The sequence below is a fragment of the Diceros bicornis genome, chromosome 34 (assembly GCF_020826845.1).
Source record: "Diceros bicornis minor isolate mBicDic1 chromosome 34, mDicBic1.mat.cur, whole genome shotgun sequence".
NCBI classification, from domain to species: Eukaryota; Metazoa; Chordata; class Mammalia; order Perissodactyla; family Rhinocerotidae; genus Diceros; species Diceros bicornis.
In genome coordinates, this window is record NC_080773.1 from 23,792,489 (window position 1) to 23,815,788 (window position 23,300).

The window sequence follows — 23,300 nt, forward strand, 5'->3', positions numbered from 1 at the left end:
GGTGTGGTTCCCTGACCTGGAGACTAAACCTGGCTTCAGCAGTGAAAGTGCTGAATCTTAACCACTAGACCACCAGGTCCTTGCTATAAAGCAGTAAATCCGAAAACATGAGGAATAAGTGGTGATAGCAGATATTTTTACTCATAGCCAATCTCAAAGGAAAGGTTTTCAGTATGTAACAATGTGGTACTGTTGACACTGTAGATGTGTTTGTCGAGGTAAGGTTATTCCTTTCTATTGCTATATAACAAAAATTTTTATCATATACATGTGTTGATTATGATCACATGATCTTATGCATATATTAAGTAATCATATCTCTGCTCCTTTGGTCTGCTAATGTGGGTCATCATATAGATCAAGTTTCAAATGTTCAACTTCCTTTCCATGTTTGGAATAATACTTTGGTCAAATCCTTGATTCTTTTTATGTATTGTGGATGCAATTTTACAATTATTTTGTGTAGATTGTTTTTCAAATTCATGAAATAGTCTTATCATTGTACTTTTCCTACTGTCTTTGTTACTTTTAGCTAACAGCGTTGTGCTAACCTCATAATGGTTAATGGACTGTTCTCTCTACACTTGATCTTAGCCAAAAGGCCGACAAACGATGGACTCCTCTCTTTTTCTATCCCTAGCAGTTGTTTGTAGATATTACTTGTTTCTTGTGTGTTGACTTACTTCACCATTGAAGCATTCTTTGGGATTTCTTGTGGAATGATTTTTGCTGACTGTTCAATTTCATCATGAAGAGCTTTGCACATTTATGACTTTCTGTTACTCTAATAATTTATTCGGAAGTTAAGTCATCTAGAAATTTGCCTCCATATCTCCTAAATTTCCAAGTTTATTAGCATAATTAATAATAGCATCATGCTATTTTCTAATATTTGCAACTTTTCCACTGTTATCCCTTTAACATTTTTAGTCCTGATATTATGTGTGCCTTCCTTTGGGGGAGTGTTATGATCTCACATAGGTTTGTTAATTTTATTATTGCTTTCAAGGAACTGACTTTTGATTATTTTTCCATATGAAGGTTATCTATTAATTTCTTTTTTTTTTAATTTTTTGTTTATTGCAGTAGCATTGGTTTATAACATTGAATAAATTTCAGGTGTACATCATTATACTTCTATTTCTGCATAGATTACATCATGTACACCACCCAAATGCTAATTACAATCCATCACCACACACATGTGCCGAATTATCCCTTTCGCCCCCCTCCCTCCCCCTCCCCTCTGGTAACCACCAATCTAATCTCTGTCTCTATGTGTTTGTTTATTGTTGTTATTATCTACTACTTAATGATTAATTTCTGCTTTACTTGTATCAGTTCCTTTTATTTTGTTTTAGGATCAATTTGCTATTCCTTTCTTAGTGGCACTGTATACTTTATCTTTTCCATTTTAATTATCAATTTAAATTCTACCTTCTTTATAACCTAATTCTGTACTCTAAGGTTCTCAAGAATTCCTGGAATCCCGTCTCTGGAAGTGACTCATCTTGGCCTGAAACACAGAAGAATTGACCATTTCAACACCCCCCATACTGACCTGTCAATCATTATATTATTCCACAGGATCCATTATTTATAATTTCACAATATATTTTGTTTCATTTGATCCCAGTTGACCTAATTAAAACATTAATAAGATAATGTTTCCAAGTAATGTGATTTATGGGTGTTTGTCCATATTTCAAGTTTGTTTTGGGTTCACAGGGAACTCATTGGTCTTCATGTTATATGTGTACACCTTCTTAACTCAATCTCACCTGAAAAAGCCCATAGATTTGATTTTTTTACACTTGACATTGATCAATGCTTTGACAATTGTGTTCAGCTTGATGCCAACTGTCATGTCATCCTTTGGAATAAGACATTTTCTGGATGATGTTGGTTGTAAGGCAACTTTGTACACGTGCAGAGTTACTCGGGGTCTTTCCATGTGTACTACCTCCCTCCTGAGTGCATTTCAAGCCATAACTATCAGTCCCAGTACTTCTAAATGGACATGGTTTAAATCTAAAATGTCTACATGCATGTTTCCTTCTTTCCTTTTCTTCTGGATCATGAACATGCTCATCTATATCCGTATCATCCAAACTGTCAGAGCCAATCGCAATGTCACAATTGTTGGTCCTGGGTATTCTCAAGTATAGTGTCACACTAAGCAGGTGGAACGCCACTATTCAATGGCATTTATAAGTGGCATGCTGATTAAAGATATCCTCTTTGTGGTCCTTATGATGTTGTCCAGTATCTACATGGTGAATCTCCTCTACAAACACCACCAGAGAGCCCAGCATGTTCACAGCCGCAGCCTCTCTTCCCAGCCGTCTCCTGAAATCAAAGCCACCCACAATATCTTTTTGCTTGTAAGTTGCTTTGTTTTCTTTTATTGTGCAAACAACTTCGTTACCCTTTATTTTTTTTATATACCCAAGAAAACCCCAGGAATTCAGAGAATTGCAGGGATTATTTCAGCATGCTACCCAACCATCTGCCCTTTTGTGCTGATGAAAAATAATAAGATTATTTTCACATTTACTTCTTCCATTTCAAAAATGAGAATGACCTTTTTTCAAAGAACATTCGGTAGATGATCTGACACCCACAACTTTCTTTGGCAACAGAGAAGTCTCTTCAGTGATTTATACAAAGAAAAAATGCCATGTGGCTATTGAAGACTTGAAATGGGGCTAGTATAATTGAGATGAGCTGTAAATTAAAAATAAACACATTTTGAATTCTTAAAGTGAATGAGTACACAAATATCAAATTAATAATTTTCATATTGTTTACTTGTTTACATTATAATAATTTGGGTTAAACAAAATATATTAAAAAGATATCATTAGAACTAACTTTGTCTGCTTGGTTTTGCTCTTTTCAAAATGTGGCTGCTAGAAAAATTTTAAATTACATTTGGGACTTCAATTATATTTCTACTAAGCTGCACTGCTCTATGGAAAGTCATTTCTCTAGTCAACAAATATATATTGCATGCCTTACATATTCCAGGCACTATTTTAGGGGCTGGGCATGATTACTAAGGAGATTATATAGAATGTTTGTGCCATAGGAGAAATATAAGCGCATAGGACAGAGCTATAAAAAATAGAGCAGAGAATTGAGAGTGCTGAAAGATTCATTCCTTAATGCACACTAAATTACATGTGTGTATCTTTCAATGTCTGTGTAAATCCCTCCATAATAATAACGCCACTCATGCTATGCTCATGTATTTGTTATTTTAGATCTAGTCTGTTACGACAATTTGAATTAAATGTGTCCTTTCATTTTCAATAATTCTTTATTAGAAATAGCATGACATTTTCCATGTCTACTGTGGTGCATTTGCCTTAAGTAGATGTAATTTGCACTGTTGTCTCTTCAGCACCATCTTCCATCTTCCATCATTTTCTTCCATTTTGGGGTCTCTGTTCTATTTAATTCATTGTTTGACTAAAGTCCTTGGGGATGTGATTCAAGTGATATGTAGTTAGAACATTTGCATAATTTTTTTTCAGCATGGCTGCTGGATTTTACTTTGCCCACACATAGGACTCTTGGGCTTACCTCTTTTCATTCAGCAGTTCACCTTCCTCTGTCTTCCAGCTTTCCCTGTGGAGACTAATATCCAGTATCAGAATGATGCTTTTCCTTTGAATAAATTTAGTTTTCTCCATGAGCTTTCAAAATTCATACTTTATCATTAGATAAACTTTCATAGAAGTTAAAGACTGTTATCTAGATAAGAATAGTTGTGTTTATCTTTGCTGCTTCCATCCAGGGCATGATTTGGATGTGCAGTTCAGGTGAAGTTCAACTTAGGAAACTATCTTCCATTATTTAATGATTATCTTCCCTCCACCAATTTTGTTTTATCCATCCGGAATTGTCACTCCTCTTTAGCAGAACTGCGATATCTCCTGGATAGCTCTCCACATCCCTTCTGTAGCCTTGTCCTCATCATGGTTTTCATCTCTTTGATCAGCAGAATTTGGAATTTTTCTTTTGCCTTGATCTTGCGAACCCGATTGAGGTTTAAGCATCGGAAATCCTCTCATTCAAATGTATATACTGATTTTTTTAACCGTTTTTTTATGGTATAACAAATGTGCTGATAGAAGCCAGAGAGAGGTAGAGACAGAGTCAGAGAGAGAGAGAAAGCAGATCTTTGGTTCTGCTTTTATTGAGATTGAGGGTGGGGGCCTTGGTTGTCACCTGTTCACTCTTTATCAGTGAATTTAAAAAATAAGAGTGAGAACTTAAAGTGCAGGAAGAGAAAAAACAAGGAGCCCAATGGTCAGTTATTAAAACCATCCAAGAGGGGCCAGCCTGGTGGCGTAGAGGTTAAGGGCGCTCGCTCCTCTGCAGTGGCCCTGGGTTGGGATCCCGGGTGCGCACCAACGCACTGCTGGTCAGGCCATGCTGTGGCGGCGTCCCATATAAAGTGGGGGAAGATGGGCACGGATGTTAGCCCAGGGCCAGTCTTCCTCAGCAAAAAGAGGGGGATTGGCAACAGATGTTAGCTCAGAGCTGATCTTCCTCACAAAAAAAACCCAAAAAACAAAAAAAACAATGAAGATCCCTAAAACAAAGATGTGTTGAAGTGGCGAGTGTGGCTTTTTATCTAGTGGGGTGGCTGGCAATGCTTTATTCCAGATAGCCGTCTTTAAGTGGATGCCTCAGCAACCAAAGCTCAAATCAGGCACTTCCATTACGAAAAGAGAAGCCAAATATTAGGGCTTATAAGATAGCCATTTAATTCCATCTTCTGCACAATTTTATAATTTCCTCTGTATTCACCATTCTTAATTTGGGGTGTCATATGCTTATAGACAACCTGATGAATATTCTTATAAAATGTTTTATCTATTTATATCAACTCAACATCACAAACATAATTTTATGGGATTTAGAAACTCCCTGAAAGTGTGCCAAAGATCTCCTACAGGTCCTCGAATCCCTGGATATAAAATAAAAAATGAATACAGTGTCCTTTGTAAAGCCCTCCCTCTGCTTGATACCTATGTTGAGGCAAGGGACATTCCCCTTTTTCCCCTTCTTGTGTTCTTATGGCTGGACTAATAGTAAAATTGACACAAGACCATATTTACAGAAGAAACACTCAGTTTCATACGTATGTTCATACATAGAGAAATGATGCTCAGAGAGTGAACAAAGCAGACAGTATATAAATATTTTACATAAAGAAATAAGAAATTTTTGAGGAATGACAATAACAAGAAACTTAGATTTGAGGTGCATAATTAGTGAGGAATTTAAGGAGAGTTTAAGCTTGTGGTAGTAAATTAGCAAGGTTTGTTTACGCAGACTTCTCAGCTCTGCATTCCCTAGCTCTAATGATAAGGATGCAGGGACAGCACCTTTCAATGGGAGATTTATTTCCTGTTTTCAGGGAGAATAGAGACAGGAGGGTCAGAATGCCCTTTTTGATTCTCAAGTAACTCTAATTCAAAATAACCAATACACTGTTGTCGATGCACATAATCCACAAGCAATCTATAGATCAAAATTGGAGTGAGTTTATTATGAGCCAGATCTGAGGACTAACCTGGGTTCCTCCTTCCACAAGGAAAGAAGGGCACCAAAGAAGTGGGGTGTACAGAGTGGTTATATACCATCTTGGGACAAAGTGCATACATCACATGTGATAGGAATGTCCCTTTTACAATTGTCATGGGATGCTTAGCTGGCACAGCAGGTAAGTAGTCACAAGGTGAGTAGTCACAAGGTGAGCACAGCTGGTCGGTAATTAATCCTTAGTTTGGGGAGAGATACTTATCCTAAAAGAAATGCTGATATGGGGGAGGTTACATCCCTATCTTTAGGAGCATCATTCTTGTCTTTGGGAGACAGTAAATATTTAAGGTAGATGCACAATGCACACTCAACAGGCCACGTCAGGCCCTTTTGGAAAAACAAGGTCAGGCCGAATTAGTTTTAAACCAAGTGGCTTCCTCGTATAGTCCAATATATCCTATTGATTTTCATTTATCTATCATTTTGCCCCTTTTGATCTATAATCTTTTGATAGAAAGCATTGATGATCAAAATGTTGACCCTTGGTGCCAGGGTGGTTGCTGCCTGCCCTGGGTCCATCATGTCCCTCTGTGATAGGCTTTTATCTCATTTATTTTCCCAGTTGTCCACACTGGGGAAAAACAGTTGGATATATTGGATAAGCATAGAGGTATGTATTAACAGAGGAAGTATTTCATAGGTTTTTCAATAAATTTTAGGTTGTTGCACAAACATTGAACATGTGATTTTTTTGACTCCTTACGTTTACGTTGTTTGCAATTATAATTTCAATCTGGATCAAAAAAGGGAACCAATACCTGAAGGAGGCCAACCCAACAAATCAAGACTGGGTGTAGGAGCACGTAAGACGTTCACCTACTTTTTTAAGCATTTTAGTAGAGCTGACACATTGGAAGATTCATCAGGTAGAAAAATACAGCATTCAGTTTGAATGATTGCACATATACCACCTTGGGACACTGTTAGAATATCTAAGCCCATTCTATTTTGAAGGACAGGCTTTTTCATTAGAAATGTTTTAGTATTTAATGAGGCTATTCCTGCTTGACTATCATTAAGGGCTCGTTGAATAAATCTAGTCAGGGCTTCTATATGTGATAATGACAACTTCTAGCCCCAACGAAGAAACAAATAGAGCCACTAGGTGGCCATACCAGTGGAACAATGAATGAGCCCATCTGGCCTTAGAGAGAAGAAGATTGGCATCAGTGGTTAGCTCAGTGCAAATCCTTCCCTGCATCCAAGGGAAGCTCAGGGTACAGTGTCTTAGCCATCCAGGCAGGAGCCAAGGCCAGAGATTTGTTCCACATAACCACTGAGTTCCATTAGGAGCAACTAGATAAATGCCTGGCCTTGGAGATGAGTCTGTTCCAAATCAATCACTTTCTTTAAGTATGATGGTATTCTGAAAGCATTAAATGGAACCATTATAACATAGGTATCCAGTGTAAGCATTACAAAAGTTTAAATGAGGAGATATAAAGTTGGGAATACAGGCCCAGTCCGGAGTCTTGGGATGGCTGTCTACAACAGATGCTGTCTTCTTCTCATCCTGATTTGGAGATATTTGCACTGTTCAGTTGAAATTGGGTATCGGAAATAGGAACTGAAACCCACTTAGGTGGAGAAGCCCTTTAAAAAACAACAACAACAAACAAGAAATGTGAGTCCATGAGTCTATGCCTTTTGATGCTGCGCTACGTGAATTGGTTAAAAGTACCTGGTATGGTCCTTTCCAGCAGGGCTGCAAAGAGTCTTTTATCTGGTGTCTTTTCCAATAAACAAAATCTCCAGCTTGTAGCACATGATCCTAAAGGTCTTTATGACCTGGGAGCTCACTGTGAAAAGAATCAGCTATCACCCTCTCATTTCTTTTAGATGTCTCAATGAGACCTTGACAATAATTAAGAGATGTCCTTTAAGCAAAGTTGGTTCATACATTCCTTCATCTAATTGCATAGGCCGTCCCATTATTATCTTGAAAGGGGATGGCTGATGTTTACCAAAGGGTATAGATCTAAGATTGAGGAGCACTAGTGGAAGAGCTTTTGGCCATGAAAGATTAAATGCTTCTGAAAGCTTTGCCAATTGAGTTTTGCTTGTGCCGTTAGTTAAAATGTTGCATTATTGGCCAAATGTCACAAACAGATTTAATTATTTGTCTGGTGAAATGAGTTCCCCCAGTCACTGTGTAACTCAGTAGGAATTCCTCAAACAGGAATTATCCTTTTCAATAGTAATTTACCTAAAGCCATCGCTCTGCTGCAAGGAAAGGGCTCAACCCAATGTGAGAACATACAGATCATTACAAGATATATTTATCCTTGGGATGGTGGCATTTGGAAAAAATCCAATTGCCATACCTCAAAGGGTCCATTAGGAAGGGGAAAGTGGCCTTGTGACCCATGAAGTAGTTTCCTTAGACTATACCTTGGGCATATAGCATAACAAGTATAGGCTTTATGAGCCACTGTGGGAGAAAGTCTCCAAAAGTATTGTTTTCCCCCTATTATTGCCACCTTTGTTTCTCTTCTTCTGTGGTGATTTCTTGAGCCTCTTGAAGGGAATATTTTATAGGGTTAGCAGAGTTAATAGATAGTAGTGGGCATTCTCGAGGCTGGACAGCATATCCAGCTTGATAATATCCCTGCTTATCATTAAAGCAACACCCACATGTAAACCAAATTAGATAATAGAGTGCAGTCATGGTCTTTTCCTCTTGTAGTGCTGGAAGCAAGGTAGCAGGGTTAAGATAGTGAATAATATTTACCTATGCAATATAACCTGAGAATGCTTATCATCATTTGCTTGACAATGCTTCCTGTGCAATTTAGCATACCAAATAAGCCTAATTAGTTTAGTATTTCCCTCTTTATAGGAATAGAGAAAGAATTTCTTTGAGAAGTCCGAGGGGCCCTCTGAAAATTCTCAGAGAAATTTTTTTGTAAGTCCAAAGAGAGACTTCATTCAGAATATGAATTTTGGGGAGCTTGTCAAAAACATCAAAAGGTTTTAAAACACTTGGTCAAACAAGATCAAGGGGTTTCTGATCTTGTTGCCATGAAATGAGGGTCACTATAGAACAGTGCTTAGTTATCCATTTAACCAAAGTGAGACTCACTCAAAAGTGAAGAAAACCTTTTATAATCTCTTTTTCAAGAGAAGTCTAGGAAAATTATCCTTTTAAGAAAGAGAGTGGAGAGAAGTCAAGATGGTGACATAGGCAGACTCTAAACTCACCTCCTCCCGCAGACACAGCTAATTTACAACAACTCGTGGAAAAATTACCCCTGAGAGAGAACTGAAAACTGGATAAGAGGAACTCCTGCAGCAAACGACAATCCCCATTGAGGTGGACGAGGCAGAAACTCCCTTTGGGAGAGAAAAAAGGCCACCTTCACAAGCTGCAGTGCTTCACGGCCGCCTGGGAGCAGCCCCAAGTTACTCAGCCCTCCCTGGAGGAGTGGGGCCCTGAGCCGGGGACCGCCCCGACTGTAGGCATTTTTTGGACCCAGCACAATCCAGACGAGTGGCAAAATATCTGACTTTGCTTGCTACTAAAACACTGGGGAGTACCCCTCAGAAAAGCTGGTTCCCAAAGAAATTAAAACTGGCTCTTAAAGGGCCCATGCACAAATTCATCCGTTTCAGAAAGCAGCCTAAAATCACCATAAAGAAAGGTGCACAGTGCTTTGGTGAAAAGAGACTCCTCACCTGATAGGATCTGAGTGCATCTCGGTGAGAGGTGAGACCTCTGCAGGGACTGGGACGTTGGTGGCGGCCATCGTTGTGGCCTGCTGTGGGCGTACTGGAACAGACACTGGCAGACACAATTGGAGTTCTCCCTGGGTCCTGCTAGCCCAGGCTCTGTCCCACCCACTAGAGCACCAATTTAACCCAGCTCACCAGGGCAGGCAGCCCACCCTAGGGATAGATCCCACCCAACAACAAGCCATTGGGCAACTTGTGGGCCTGCTAAGTGACCTACCTGGATTCTCCAAAGTGGGTCCACCTCTCTGGGACAGGGAGTGTGCAAGGAGTGGGTGGAGAGTGTGGGGCAGTGATGGAGTGTGTGGGGCTCCTGCCTTGGAGAGACTGGGTTAACTTCAGGAGATTGGGGCATGCACATGGGGCAGGACTGTGTTGACTGTGTGTGTGGACCTGTGGGCAGCAGTGCTTGTCAGCTGCAGAAGACTTGTGCTTCTCAAAGACCCACATGGGGGTTTGCCTCACTTTCCAAAGCCTGAAACAATTGGGTGCTCCCATGCCTGAGGCCAGCCCCACCCAGCTGCAACCCTCAGAGAGATGACAAGAGACCTAAAGGCTAGAAGCTTATAGCAATTGTAAGCCCCAGAGCCTAACAACCTGCCACGCTGGGGGACTACTCACTTAAAAGAAATACTGCCACACAAATGTGCTATTAGAACTTGCGGCCAACTGTGCTGGGGGTCCCCACACCTGATAAAGAGACTGAAGGGCCCACAACAACTACAAGCAGCTGAGCATTACAACAGCTGGCCAGGAGCATAACTCAGCCTCCCTGGGCACCTACAGGGAGAGCAACCATGCCACAACAGAAGGACACACGTAGCCCACATAGGGGTCACTCCTGGAACATTGAGAACTGAGGGAAGCACACTGCCGGGCCTCATAAGGAATCACATAAGTAAGGTCACCCATCCAAGAGCAGGATGTAGCTGACCTACCTAATACATGGACACTAGCATAGGGAATTTGGCAAAATGAGGAGGCAGAGGAATATGTTCCAAGTAAGGGAACACAACAAAACAATAAAAAAGGAACTAAGTGAAACAGAAATGAGCAACCTACCCAACAGAGAGTGCAAACAAAGAGTGTTAAGGATGCTCACTGATCTTGGGAGAAGAATGGATGAACTCAGTGAGAATGTCAACAAAGAAATGGAAGATATAGAAAAGAACCAATCAGAAATGAAGAATACAATACTGGAAATGAAAAACTCACTAGACGGACTCAAAAGCAGAGTAGAGGATACAGAAGAAAGGATCTGTGAGCTGGATGAAAGACTAGAAGAAATCACCGAAGCTGAACAGGTAAAAGAAAAAAGAATTAAAAAGAGTGAGGACAGTCTAAGGGACCTGTGGGACAACATCAAGTGCACTAACATCCGTGTTATAGGTGTCCCGGAAGGACAAGAACGAGACAAAAGGGCAGAAAATCTATTGCAAGAAATAATACATGAAAACTTCCCTAACCTAAGGAAGGAAACAGACATCCAGGTACAGGAAGCACAGAAAGCACCAAACAAGATAAACCCAAAGAAGCCCACACCGAGACACATCATAATCAAAATGTACAGAATTAAAGATAAAGAGAGAATCCTAAAAGCTGCAAGACAAAGACAAGTTACATACAAAGGAAACCCCATAAGGCTATCAGCTGATTTCTCAGCAGAAACCTTACAGGCTAGAAGAGAGTGGCACGATATATTTAAAGTGCTAAAAGGAAACAACCTATAGCCAAGAATACTCTACCCAGCGAGGTTATCATTCAAAAGAAAAGGAGAGATAAAATGTTTCCCAGACAAGCAAAAATTAAAGGAGTTTTTCCCCAAGAAACCAGTACTATGAGAAATGCTAAAGGGAGTTATTTAAGGGAAAAAGAGAAGACCACAAATAGGAAAAATTATCTATTTCCATGATAAGAGGGTAATGGATACAAATGCACAAAAAAGAGGTTAGCTATGATATCAAAAACATAAAAGGAGGGAAGCAGAGAGATAAAGAGCTTTCAGACAGAGGTCTAACTAAAGAGACCATCAACTTAATATAGATTCCTACATACGTAGGTTACGGTATATGGACCCCATGGTAATCACAAACCAGAAACCTATACTAAATACACAAAAAAACAAGAGAAAGGAACCCGAAATGTAATACTAAAGAAAGCCATCAAACCACAAGGGAAGAGACCAAGAGAAGAAGCAAGGAAGAGAGAAGGACTACTAAAACACCGAGGGAAAAAAAAAGTTTAAAAATGGCAGTAAGTAAATACTTATCAATAGCTGCTGTAAACGTCAATGGCCTAAATGCTCCAATTAAATGGCATAGGGTGGGAGGCCCGCCCGGTGGCACAAGTGGTTAAGTGCGCACGCTCCACTGCAGCAGCCCAGGGTTCGCCGGCTCAGATCCTGGGCATGCAGCATCCCACTGCTTGGCAAGCTATGCTGTAGCGGCATCCTATATAGGGTGGAGGACGATGGGCATGGATGTTAGCCCAGGGCCAGTCTTCCTCAGCAAAAAAAGAGGAGGATTGCCAGATGTTAGCACAAGTCTGATCTTCCTCTCTCTCTCTCTCTCTCACACACACACACACACACACACACACACTCACAAAAGGCATAAGGTGGCTGATTGGATAAAAAAACAAGACCTATATATATGCTGCATACAAGAGACACACTTCAAACCTAAAGACACTCACAAACTGAAAGTGAAGGGATGGCAAAAGATACTCCACGCAAATGGCAATGAAAAGAAAGCTGGGGTAGCAACACTCATATCAGAAAAAATGGACTTTAAAACAAAAACTGTAAAAAGAGACAAAGAACGGCATTACATAATGATCAAGGGAACAATCCAACAAGAAGCTATAACACTTGTAAATATCTATGCACCCAAAGTAGGAGCACCTAAATATATAAAGCAATTATTAACAGACATAAAAAGAGAACTAGATAGTAACACAATAATAGTAGGGGACTTGAACACTCCACTTACACCAATGGATAGATCATCCAAACAGAAGATCAATAGGGAAAAATTGGCCTTAAATGACACACTAGAACAGATGGACCTAGTAGATATATACAGAGCATTCCATCCAAAAACCGAAGAATACACGTTCTTTTCAAATGCACATGGAACATTCTCCAGGATTGATCATATATTAGGCCACAAAACAAGTCTCCATAAGTTTAAGAAGATTGAAATAATACCAAGCATCTTTTCTGACCACAACGGTATGAAACTAGAAATCAACTACAGGAAGAAAACCAGAAAAACCACAAATATGTGGAGATTAAACAAAATGCTACTGAACAACCATTGGGTCAATGGAGAAATCAAAGGAGAAATCAAAAAATACCTGGAGACAAATGAAAATGAAAATATGACATGCCAGAGTTTATGGGAGACAACAAACGCGGTTCTAAGAGGGAAGTTTATAGCGATACAGGCCTATCTCAACAAACAAGAAAAATCTCAAATAAACAATCTAACAGTGCACCTAAAGGAACTGGAAAAAGAAGAACAAACAAAGCCCAAAATCAGTAGAAGAAGGGAAATAATAAAAATCTGAGCAGAAATAAATGAAATAGAGACTAAAAAAACAATAGAAAAAATTAATAAAACCAAGAGCTTGTTTTTTGAAAAGATAAACAAAGTTGACAAACCTTTAGCTAGACTCACCAAGAAAAAAAGAGAGAAGGTTCAAATAAGTAAAATCAGAAATGAAAGAGGAGAAATTACAATGGACACCTCAGAAATACAAAAGATTATAAGAGAATACTATGAAAAGCTATACGCCAACCAATTCGACAATCTGGAAGAAACAGATAAATTCTTAGAATCATACAGCCTTCCAAAACTGGATCAAGAAGAAATAGAGAATTTGAATAGACCAATCACCAGTAAGGAGATTGAAACAGTAATCGAAAACCTCCCCAAAAATAAAAGTCCAGGACCAGACGGCATTCCTCGTGAATTCTACCAAACATCCAAAGAAGAATAATACCTATCCGTCTCAAACTCTTCCAAAAAATTGAGGAGGGGGGAAGCTCCCTAACTCATTCTACAAAGCTGACATTACCCTAATGCCAAAACCAGACAAGAAAAACACAGAAAAAGAAAATTACAGGCCAATATCACTGATGAATATCGACACAAAAATCCTCAACAAAATACTAGCAAATCGCGGACAATAGATTAAAAATATTATACACCATGATCAGGTGGGATTTATTCCAGGGATGCAGGGATTGTTCAACATCCACAAATCAATCAACGTGCTACACCACATTAATAAAATGAAGAATAAAAATCACATGATCATCTCAATAGACACCGAGAAAGCATTTGACAAGATACAGCATCTTTTTACGACAAGAACTCTGAATAAAATGGGTATAGAAGGAAAATACCTCATCATAATAAAGACCATATATGACAAACCCAGAGCTAATATCATCCTCAATGCTGAAAAACTGAAAGCTATACCCCTAAGAACAAGAACCAGACAAGGATGACCACTCTCACCACTCCTATTTAACATAGTATTGGAAGTCCTAGCCAGAGTAATCAGGCAAGAAAAAGAAATAAAGGGATCCCAATTAGAATGGAAGAAGTGAAACTGTCACTATTTGCAGATGACATGATTTTATATGTAGAAAACCCTAAAGAATCCACCAAAAAACTTTTAGAAGTAATAAATGAATATGATAAAGTTGCAGGATACAAAATCAACATACAAAAATCAGTTGCATTTCTATACAATAACAATGAAGTAGCAGAAAGAAAAATTAAGAATACAATCCTATTTAGAATTGCAACAAAAATAATAAAATATCTAGGAATAAACTTAACCAAAGAGGTGAAAGATCTGTACACTGAAAACTGTAAAACATTGCTTTAAGAAATTGAAGAAGACACAAAGAAATGGAATGATATTCCATGTTCTTGGATTGGAAGAATTAACATAGTTAAGACGTCCCTACTTCCTAAAACAATCTATAGATTCAATACAATCCCTATCAAAGTTCTAACAACGTTTTTCATAGAAATAGAACAAAGAATTCTGAAATTTATATGGAACAACAAAAGACCCCGAATTGCTAAAGGAATCCAGAGAAAAAAGAACAAGGCTGGAGGTATCACACTCCCTGATTTCAAAATATACTACAAAGCTATAGTAACCAAAGCAGCATGTTACTGGCACAAAAACAGACACACAGATCAATGGAATAGAATCAAAAGCCCTGAAATAAACCCACATGTCTATGGACAGCTAATCTTTGACAAACAAGCCAAGAACATACAATGGAGAAAGGAAAGTCTCCTCAACAAATGGTATTGGGAAAACTTGACAGCCACATGCAAAAAAATGAAAGTAGACCCTTACCTTACACCATACACAAAAATTAACTCAAAATGGATTAAAAACTTGAATGTAAGACCTGAAACTATGAAACTCCTAGAAGAAAACATAGGCAGTACGCTCTTTGACATTGGTCTTAGCAACATATTATCAAGCACCGTGTCTGACCGGGCAAGAGAAACAATAGAAAAAAATAAACAGATGGGACTACATCAAAGGAAAACCTTCTGCACAGCAAAGGAAACTGTCAACAAAACGAAAAGACAACCTAACAACTGGGAGAAGATATTTGCAAACCATACATCTCATAAAGGGTTAATCTCCAAAATCTATAAAAAACTCATGCATCTCAACAACAAAAAACTAACAACCCAATTAAAAAGTGGGCAAAAGACCTGAACAGACATTTCTCCAAAGAAGATATACAGATGGCCAACAGACACATGGAAAGATGTTCAACATCATTAACTATCAGGGAATTGCAAATCAAAACTGCAATGAGATATCATCTCATGCCCATGAGAATGGCTATAACTAACAAGACAGGAAACAACAAGTGTTGGAGAGGATGTGGAGAGAAGGGAACTCTCATACACTGCTGGTGGGAGTGCAAACTGGTGCAGCCACTATGGAAAACAGTATGGAGATTCCTCAAAAAATTAAGGATAGAGCTATCATACGATCCAGCTGTTCCACTGCTGGGTATTTATCCAAAGAACATGAAAACACCAATGTGTAAAGATACATGCACCCCTGTGTTCATCGTAGCATTATTCACAATAGCCAAGACTTGGAAGCAACCTAAGTGCCCATCAATGGACAAATGGATAAAGAAGATGTGGTATATACACAATGGAATACTACTCAGCTATAAGAAACGATGAAATCAGGCCATTTGTGACAACATGGATGGACATTGAGGGTATTATGCAAAGTGAAATAAGTCAGAGGGAGAAGGTCAAATACAGTATGATCTCACCCATTAAGTAGTAGATAACAACAACAACAAACAAACACATAAAGACAGAGATTGGATTGGCGGTTACCAGAGTGGAAAGGGAGAGGGAGGAGACCGAAAGTGATCATTAGGCACATGTGTGGTGGTGGATTGTAATTAGTATTTGAGTGGTGAACATGAGAACATGATGTAATCCACGCAGAAATAGAAGTATAATGATGTACACCTGAAATTTATGCAACGTTATAAACCAATGTTACTGCAATAAACAAAAAATTTTTAAAATGTTCAGCCTGTCCCATTCACTCTAATGTTCCCCCTTGGCTCCCCTGGCCTAGAAAACTCCCCCTAGTTTTCACCTTCCTAGGAATTACCCCGCTAGGTTTCTCTTACCTAGGGTATGTACTGGTACCCCCATAAGAAACCTAGTCTTAAGGTTTGAAACAGCTCCTATAAACTTTGGACCATTGACTTAAAGTTAGGAGGTCCAGTTTCAGGACAACTCACCAGGGTCACCTGAAGAATGCAATGATGCAGACGAGCTCAATGGGCCCTTGTTCAGTGTAGATTCCAGGTGGTCTCCGGTAGGTTTCTTTGAAATCCTGCCATGACTACGCCCTGAAATGTCAATGCAAATGATTCATAATTAAGCTATAAATCAAAGTTGAGGTGAGCTTACCATGAGGCAGATCTGAAGACTAGCCCAGGGCATTCCTTCCCCGTGGAAGGAAGGACACTAAAGAAGTGGGGTGGACAGAGTGGTTATATACCATCTTGGAACAAAGAACACACATCACATATGATAAGAATGTCCCTTTTACAATTGTCACAAGACGCTTAGCTGCAAGAGCAGATCGGTGGTCACAAGGTGAGTGGTCACGTGTTGAGTGGCTACAAGGTGAGCACAGCAAGACAGCAATTAATCCTTAGTTTAAGGAGACATGCTTATCCTGAAGGAAATGCCAAAATAGTGGAGCTTACATCCCTTTCCTTAGGGGGATCGTTCTTGTCTTCGGGACATAGTAAGTATTTAATGCAAATGCACAATGCATGCTCAATTGGCCACTTCAGGCCTAATTAGTTTTAAACCAAATGGCGTCCTCATATACTACAATATAACCTATTGGTTTTCATTTATTTATCACTATTGTGAGAGATTTTGGTGTGACCAGCCCTGGGCTCCAACAACTGCATTGATGTAGAAATCAAATTTCTTCAAAAGTAGCAAATTATTTCCTTGGGCAATATTATGCAAGGAACAAATTCAGTAAGGCTTTATCTATAAGATGTAATTAACAGAGGAGTTAAAAATTGCTTTAAACTTTTTGGATAGTAGGAAAATATAGATTAAGCTTAAAATTGTCACTTGGTCAAAAAGCCACTTTTAGAAATCTACTCTATGAAATAAAAGCACTTATATCCAGGGAAATGGCGTGGAAAGATCCTCCTTGAAGTGTTGTTTGTAGTGGAAAAATAGAAAATCAAACTGAATGCCTAGGAATAGGGGAAGAGCTAAAAAAAAAAAAAAAGTGAGTCCATATTTTGGAATATTTTACAACTATTTCAAAAGAGTTTTGTCTCTATATGCTAATGTGTTTCATTAATATGGGAAAATATTATCACACTGTTGATTGAGTTGACTCTCTGCCCCTTGAGCTCCTGAGCTCCTGGTTGTCCTTCTGTTGAAGCTTTACAATCCCACCTCCCCCCACACACACAATAGTGTCCAGAGATTAGAGATCAGCTTCAGGATGTGCCACCCTTGCCCTAGGCCAATCACCCTCTTGGTTAGGTCATGCCCATGTTGGGGCATGTTGGGGCTGGACATAGAGGTTCCAGTCACATTTCAGGGTTGGGGGACCTCAACCCTCAGAGGTCACAGCTCCAAATGCCTCCCTCACCCGGTCCTGCCTCCATTCTGTAAAATGTCCTGGTGTCCAGATTGTAAGAATCTTTTGGTGTATTTGTGTGATTTTCTGGCTCTCTCTGTGGTGTCCAATATGGAAAAAAACAGTGCAGGTATCTCCATCTCCATTGCTAGCATCCTCGGTGGCTGGAAGGTTGTTTAGTTCACATAGACACCCAATACATATTGTGAGTAAACAAACAAACGCCCCCACACTCTCCATTTCTCTTAAATATCAGAATGTTTTCATATTTACTCTCCTTTCATTTGAAAAAGATTTTCTCCTGGCCTCAAAAGTATGCTGAGACCTCAATGTACAAAATCTGGATGAAATGGTGTGATTGCAAATAGCTAGGCCTTTGGATGAGTGGATATTATTCAGCTATTTAAAAAGAAGGATATTCTGCCACTTGCAACAACCTGGATGGACCTTGAGGGCATTATGCAATGTGAAATAAGTCAGAGAGAGAAAGACAAATACTGTATGATCTCACTTGTATGTGGAATCTAAAAGATCCTAACTCAGAAACAGAGAGTAGAATGGTGGTTGTCAGAGGCTGGAGTGGAGGAAATAGAGATCTTGTGAAAGGGTATAAACTTCCAGTTCTAAGATAAATAAATTCAGGGGATCTAACAGACAGCATGGTTACAATAGTTAGCCATACTCTATTGTATACTTGAAAGTTGCTAAGAGAGTAAATCTTCAATGTTTTCATCACAAAAACAGATGGTAATGTGAAGTAATTGAGGTGTTAACTGACTTTATTACTGTAATCATTTTGCAATATATACAGGTATCAAATCATCACATTGTACACCTTAAAATTGCACAATGTTATACGTCACATCTCAGTAACTTTGGTGAAAAAACAGTCTATAAAAGCAGGAGACACAACAGGCCCAGGTGGACAAGTGAAAGCGCTCTCTGAGTAGCTGCTCAGAGTTCAGATTTTATCAAGTCCTGAGGGAATTTCCACCGGCTGAGTGAAAACTAACTTTAATCACTTTCCTAGATCATAAAGTTTACTTCTGATGTACTTCAACTTGAGAAAATGTACATCCTCAGATGGTGACTGTACACTGCTGATCAATAAACCTATTAAATTTACCAGGAGAATCACTTTGCATCTGGGAGAGTGATTTGTTGTTCCTCTGGGCACATCAAAATGATCTCCAATTAGCAAGGTCAAGGAGACCGCAGGTGACAAGGTGATCCACTGGGAGGAGAAGTCCTTCCATACGGTCCCTCATATACAGTCTTTAAGGGTCCAATCCAGCCGTTCCAAGATGTCTTGCTTGGGGAAGCCAACTGCCTTTAGGTAGGATTCTGTCACACAGCCTTGAGAATGAGAGGGCGGTATGAAAACCTTTTCAATATTCCAATTCCCCATTCTAGCTTCCTTACTGAGATTTCAATTTTTTCAGATTTAACCTTCTGTGAATTTTCTGTTTGATAGAAGTGTATTTTGTCTTCTTTCTCATATTATTGTCGCTATTTCTCTTTTCCTCCATGTTTGTTTTACTTTCTTCATTCTTTCATCTCTTTGATTCTTTACTAGCTCTTACAGCCCTCCAATACTGTTTCATTGTCTTCAATCAACTTTATTTCGTTTGAAAACCATATCACACTTTCTTCATTTTATTCTGACTTTTTATTTTATTACTCAGAACTATTTGAAAATTCCATACAATCCATATATTGGGTTATATCTCCCCTTATTTATGATTTTTTTATGTCTCTTTATTCTCTACACCTTAATTAACATTTATCTACATTTCATATCATTTTCCTTTCATTTTATTACCCCCCTTTCTAGTATCCATTATCCTCACTTTTGTTTTTCAATCCTCATTTTATTTTTATAGATAATACCCTTTATCTCAAATTATCATACATTCATTTTCATTTAAAAATGCTTCAATCACGTTTAGAATAATTTATAGCAGTTTCCGTTAGAGATTTTACGCATTTATCATATTAATTTCTAATGTTCAACATATTTTTATGCTACTTAAATGCTATCTTTCTTTAAATTGCATTTTTATGCTGACATATAGGAATACAAATGATTTTATACTGACTGCTTTCAGTAACCGTAAAAATTGCTCTTAAAAATTCCAATATTTTAGTGAATGAATCTATCTGTTCCTTTCTTAAAACCTATAGAATTTGCCAGTGATAAAAGATGGTGTTACTTTCTTTCCAATTATTATAAATTTTACTTTCTTTCTTTTCTACAAAGCCCAGGATATCAAAAGACAAGAGGAATATAAGTGATGATAGCAGACATTTTTCTCATAGCCAATCTCAAAGGAAAAGCTTTCCATGTGTAACATTTAATATGATACTGTTGACATTGTACATGTTTTTTCAGGGCAAGCTTATTCCTTTCTCTTTATACATAACTGAAACTTTTTATGATACACGTAGTTGAATTTTATCACATGATCTTGTGCGTATATTGAAGTGATCATATCTTTTTGTTCTCGTGGTCTACTAGTGATCAAGTTTCTCTATGTAGTCTACATAGAGATCAAGTTTCAAATGTTGAAATTTCTTTTTCTGTTTGGGATAGTTCTTTGATCAAATGTTTGATTCTTTTTTACATATATATAGTGGACACAATTTTAAAATTATTTTGTATAAATTGTTTTTGATTTGGTCGATAAAATGGTTTGTAATTTCCTTTTCACATTACTTTTTTATGTTTTTCTCCCAAGATTATGCTAACCTCATAATGTGAGTAGTGTAATGTTTTCCCTTTTTCTTTCCTTAGCAATTGGTTGTAGATATTATTTGTTACTAAGGTGTTTGGCATACTTCACCATTGAAACATTCTTTAAGATTTCTTATGGAATGAGTTTTACATACTGTTCGATTTCATCATGATGAGCCTTGCACATTTAGGACTTTCCATTATTCTATTATCTTTTTTTAAGCCAATTCATCTTGAAATTTGCCTCTGTATCGCCTAGATTTCCAAATGTATTGGCATAGTTAATGATAGTATCATGTTATTTTCTAATATTTGCAACTTCTCCACTGCTATCCCTTTAACATTTTTAATCCTGATTTTTTGTGCCTTCCTTTGGGGAAGTGTTAAAGTCACATAAGTTTGTTGATTTTATTATTCTTTTCAAAAAACTGACTTAGATTTTGTTTCCCTTCTACATAGAAGGTTGTTATTTATTAATTTCTGCTTTACAGGTATCAATTCTATTTATTTCTTTTTAGGATAAATTCACTATTCATTTTCTAGTGTCACTGTTTTTTTATTTTTTTTCCATTTTAATTAGCAATTTGAATTCCACCTTCTTTAAAAATGTAATTGTGGGGGCCAGCCCAGTGGCGCAAACGGTGGGGTGCGTGCGCTCCCCTGTGGCAGCCCAGGGTTCGCCGGTTCCGATCCCAGGCGCACACCCACGCACTGCTTGGCAAGCCATGCTGTGGCGGCGTCCCATATAAAGTGGAGGAAGATGGGCATGGATGTTAGCCCAGGGCCAGTCTTCCTCAGCAAAAAAAAAAAGGGGGGGGGTGAGCATTGACAATGTTAGCACAGGGCTGATCTCCTCACAAAAAAAAAAAAATGTAATTGTGGGGGGCTGGCCTGGTGGCGCAAGTGGTTAAGTGCTTGCACTCTGCTGTGGTGGCCCGGGGTTCGCTGGTTCAGATCCCCGGCGTGCACCGATGCACTGCTTGGCAAGTCATGCTGTGGAGGCGTCCCATATAAAGTGGAGGAAGATGGGCATGGATGTTAGCCCAGGGCCAGTCTTCCTCAGCAAAAAGAGGAGGATTGGCATATGTTAGCACAGGGCTGATCTCCTCACACACACAAAAAAATGTAATTGTGTACTCTAGGTTCTAAAGAATTTCTGGAATCCAGTCTCTGTTGCTGACCCGTCTTGGCCTGAAACACAGAAGAGTTGAACATTTCAACACCCCCCATACTGAACTGTCAGTCATTATATTCTTCCACGGGCTCCATTATTTATAATTTCACAATATAATCTATTTTGTTTCATTTGAAACCTGTTTGCTAATTAAAACATCAATAAGGTAATGTATTCAAGCGATATTATTTTTGTGGTTTTCCTCATGTCTCCAATCTGTATTGGGTTCGTGGGGAACTCATTGATCTTCACGTTATATATGTACACCTTCTTCACTCAATCTCACCTGAAAAAGCCCATAGATTTGATTTTCATACACCTGACATTGGTCAATGTATTTACAATTTTGTTCAGGTTGATACCAGATGTCATGTCATCCTTTGGAGTAAGACATTTTCTGGATGACGTTGGTTGTAAGGCAACTTTGTACACATACAGAGTTACTCGGGGTCTTTCCATCTGTACTACCTCCCTCCTGAGTGCATTTCAAGCCATCACTATCAGTCCCAGTACTTCTAAATGGACATGGCTTAAATCTAAAATGTCTACATGCATGTTTCCTTCTTTCCTTTTTTTCTGGATCGTCAACATGCTCATCTATATCCACATCATCAAAACTGTAGAAGCCAAAAACAATGTCACAATTACTGGTTCTGGGTATTCCCAACTATATTGTCAAGCTAAGCAGTTGGAACAGCAGTATTCAATAGCACTTTTTAGTGTTATGGTGATTCGAGATCTCCTCTTTGTGGTCCTCATGATGTCATCCAGTATCTACATGGCGAATCTCCTCTATAAACACAGCCGGAGAGCCCAGCACGTGCATAGCTTCAGCCTCCCTTCCCAGCCATCTCCTGAAATCAAAGCCACCCACAATATTCTTTCGCTGGTAAGTTGCTTTGTCTTCTTTTATTGCTCAAATGACTTTTTTACCCTTTACTTATTTTATAGACCTGAGAAAAACCCCAGTCTGGAGAGAATTACAGGGATTATTTCAGCATGCTACCCAACCATCTGCCCTTTTGTGCTGATGAAAAATAATAAGATTATTTCCAAATTTATTTCTTCCATTTCAAAGATGAGAATTATCTTTTCTCCAAGAACATTCAGTAGATGATCTGATACCCACAACTTTCTTCAGCAACAGAGAAGTCTCCATAATTATGTATAGGAGGAAAAAAATGCCGTGTGGATATTGAACACTTGAAATGAAGCTAGTACAATTGAGATGAGTGGTAAATTAAAAATACACACATTTTGAATTCTTCCAATGAAAAGGAGTACCTAAATATCAAATTAATAATTTTCACATTGATGACTTTTTTATGTTATAATATTTGGGTTAAACAAAATACATTAGAAACATATCATTAGAACTAAGTTTATCTGCTTGGTTTTACTCTTTTTCCAATGTAGCTGCTAGAAAATTTAAAATTTACATTTGTGGCTTCAATAATATTTCTATTGAACTGCACTGCTCTCAGGAAAGTCATTTTTCTATTCAACAAATTTATATTGCACACTTTACACATTCCAGGCACTATTTTAGGAGCAAGGCATAATTACCAAGTAGATTATATAGAATGTTTTTGCTATATGAAAATTATAAGTGCATATGACAGAGCTATAAAAAATAGAGCAGGTTAAGAGAATTGGGGACGCTGAGAGTTTTTCTCTTTAAGGCACAGTAAAATGCAAGTGTGTATCTTTCAATGTCTGTGTAAATCCATCCATAATAATAACCCTACCCATGTTATGCTCAGGTATTTCTTATTTTAGATCCAGCCTGTTGGGATAACTTCAATTAAATGTGTCCCTTCACTTTCAATGATT

The 23,300-nt window shown here is 38.4% G+C and overlaps 2 protein-coding genes across 2 annotated transcripts; both read left to right on the forward strand.

Moving 5' to 3' along the window:
• Positions 1-1,664: 1,664 nt before the first annotated feature.
• LOC131397088 (olfactory receptor class A-like protein 1) lies at positions 1,665-2,910 on the forward strand. Its single transcript, XM_058529726.1, is given in 1 exon segment — positions 1,665-2,910. A coding segment is annotated over 1 exon segment (948 nt). The 3' UTR covers positions 2,613-2,910.
• Positions 2,334-22,584, forward strand: LOC131397089 (vomeronasal type-1 receptor 4-like). The gene is made up of 2 exons (XM_058529727.1): positions 2,334-2,384; positions 21,436-22,584. Exon 2 carries the CDS (start codon positions 21,637-21,639, stop codon positions 22,582-22,584), a length of 948 nt encoding a protein of 315 aa, XP_058385710.1. The 5' UTR covers positions 2,334-2,384; positions 21,436-21,636.
• Positions 22,585-23,300: the final 716 nt, after the last annotated feature.

Coding starts and splice junctions, on each gene's coding strand:
- LOC131397089 (XM_058529727.1), top strand. CDS start 21,637: ATGTATTCAAGCGATATTATTTTTGTGGTTTTCCTCATGTCTCCAATC.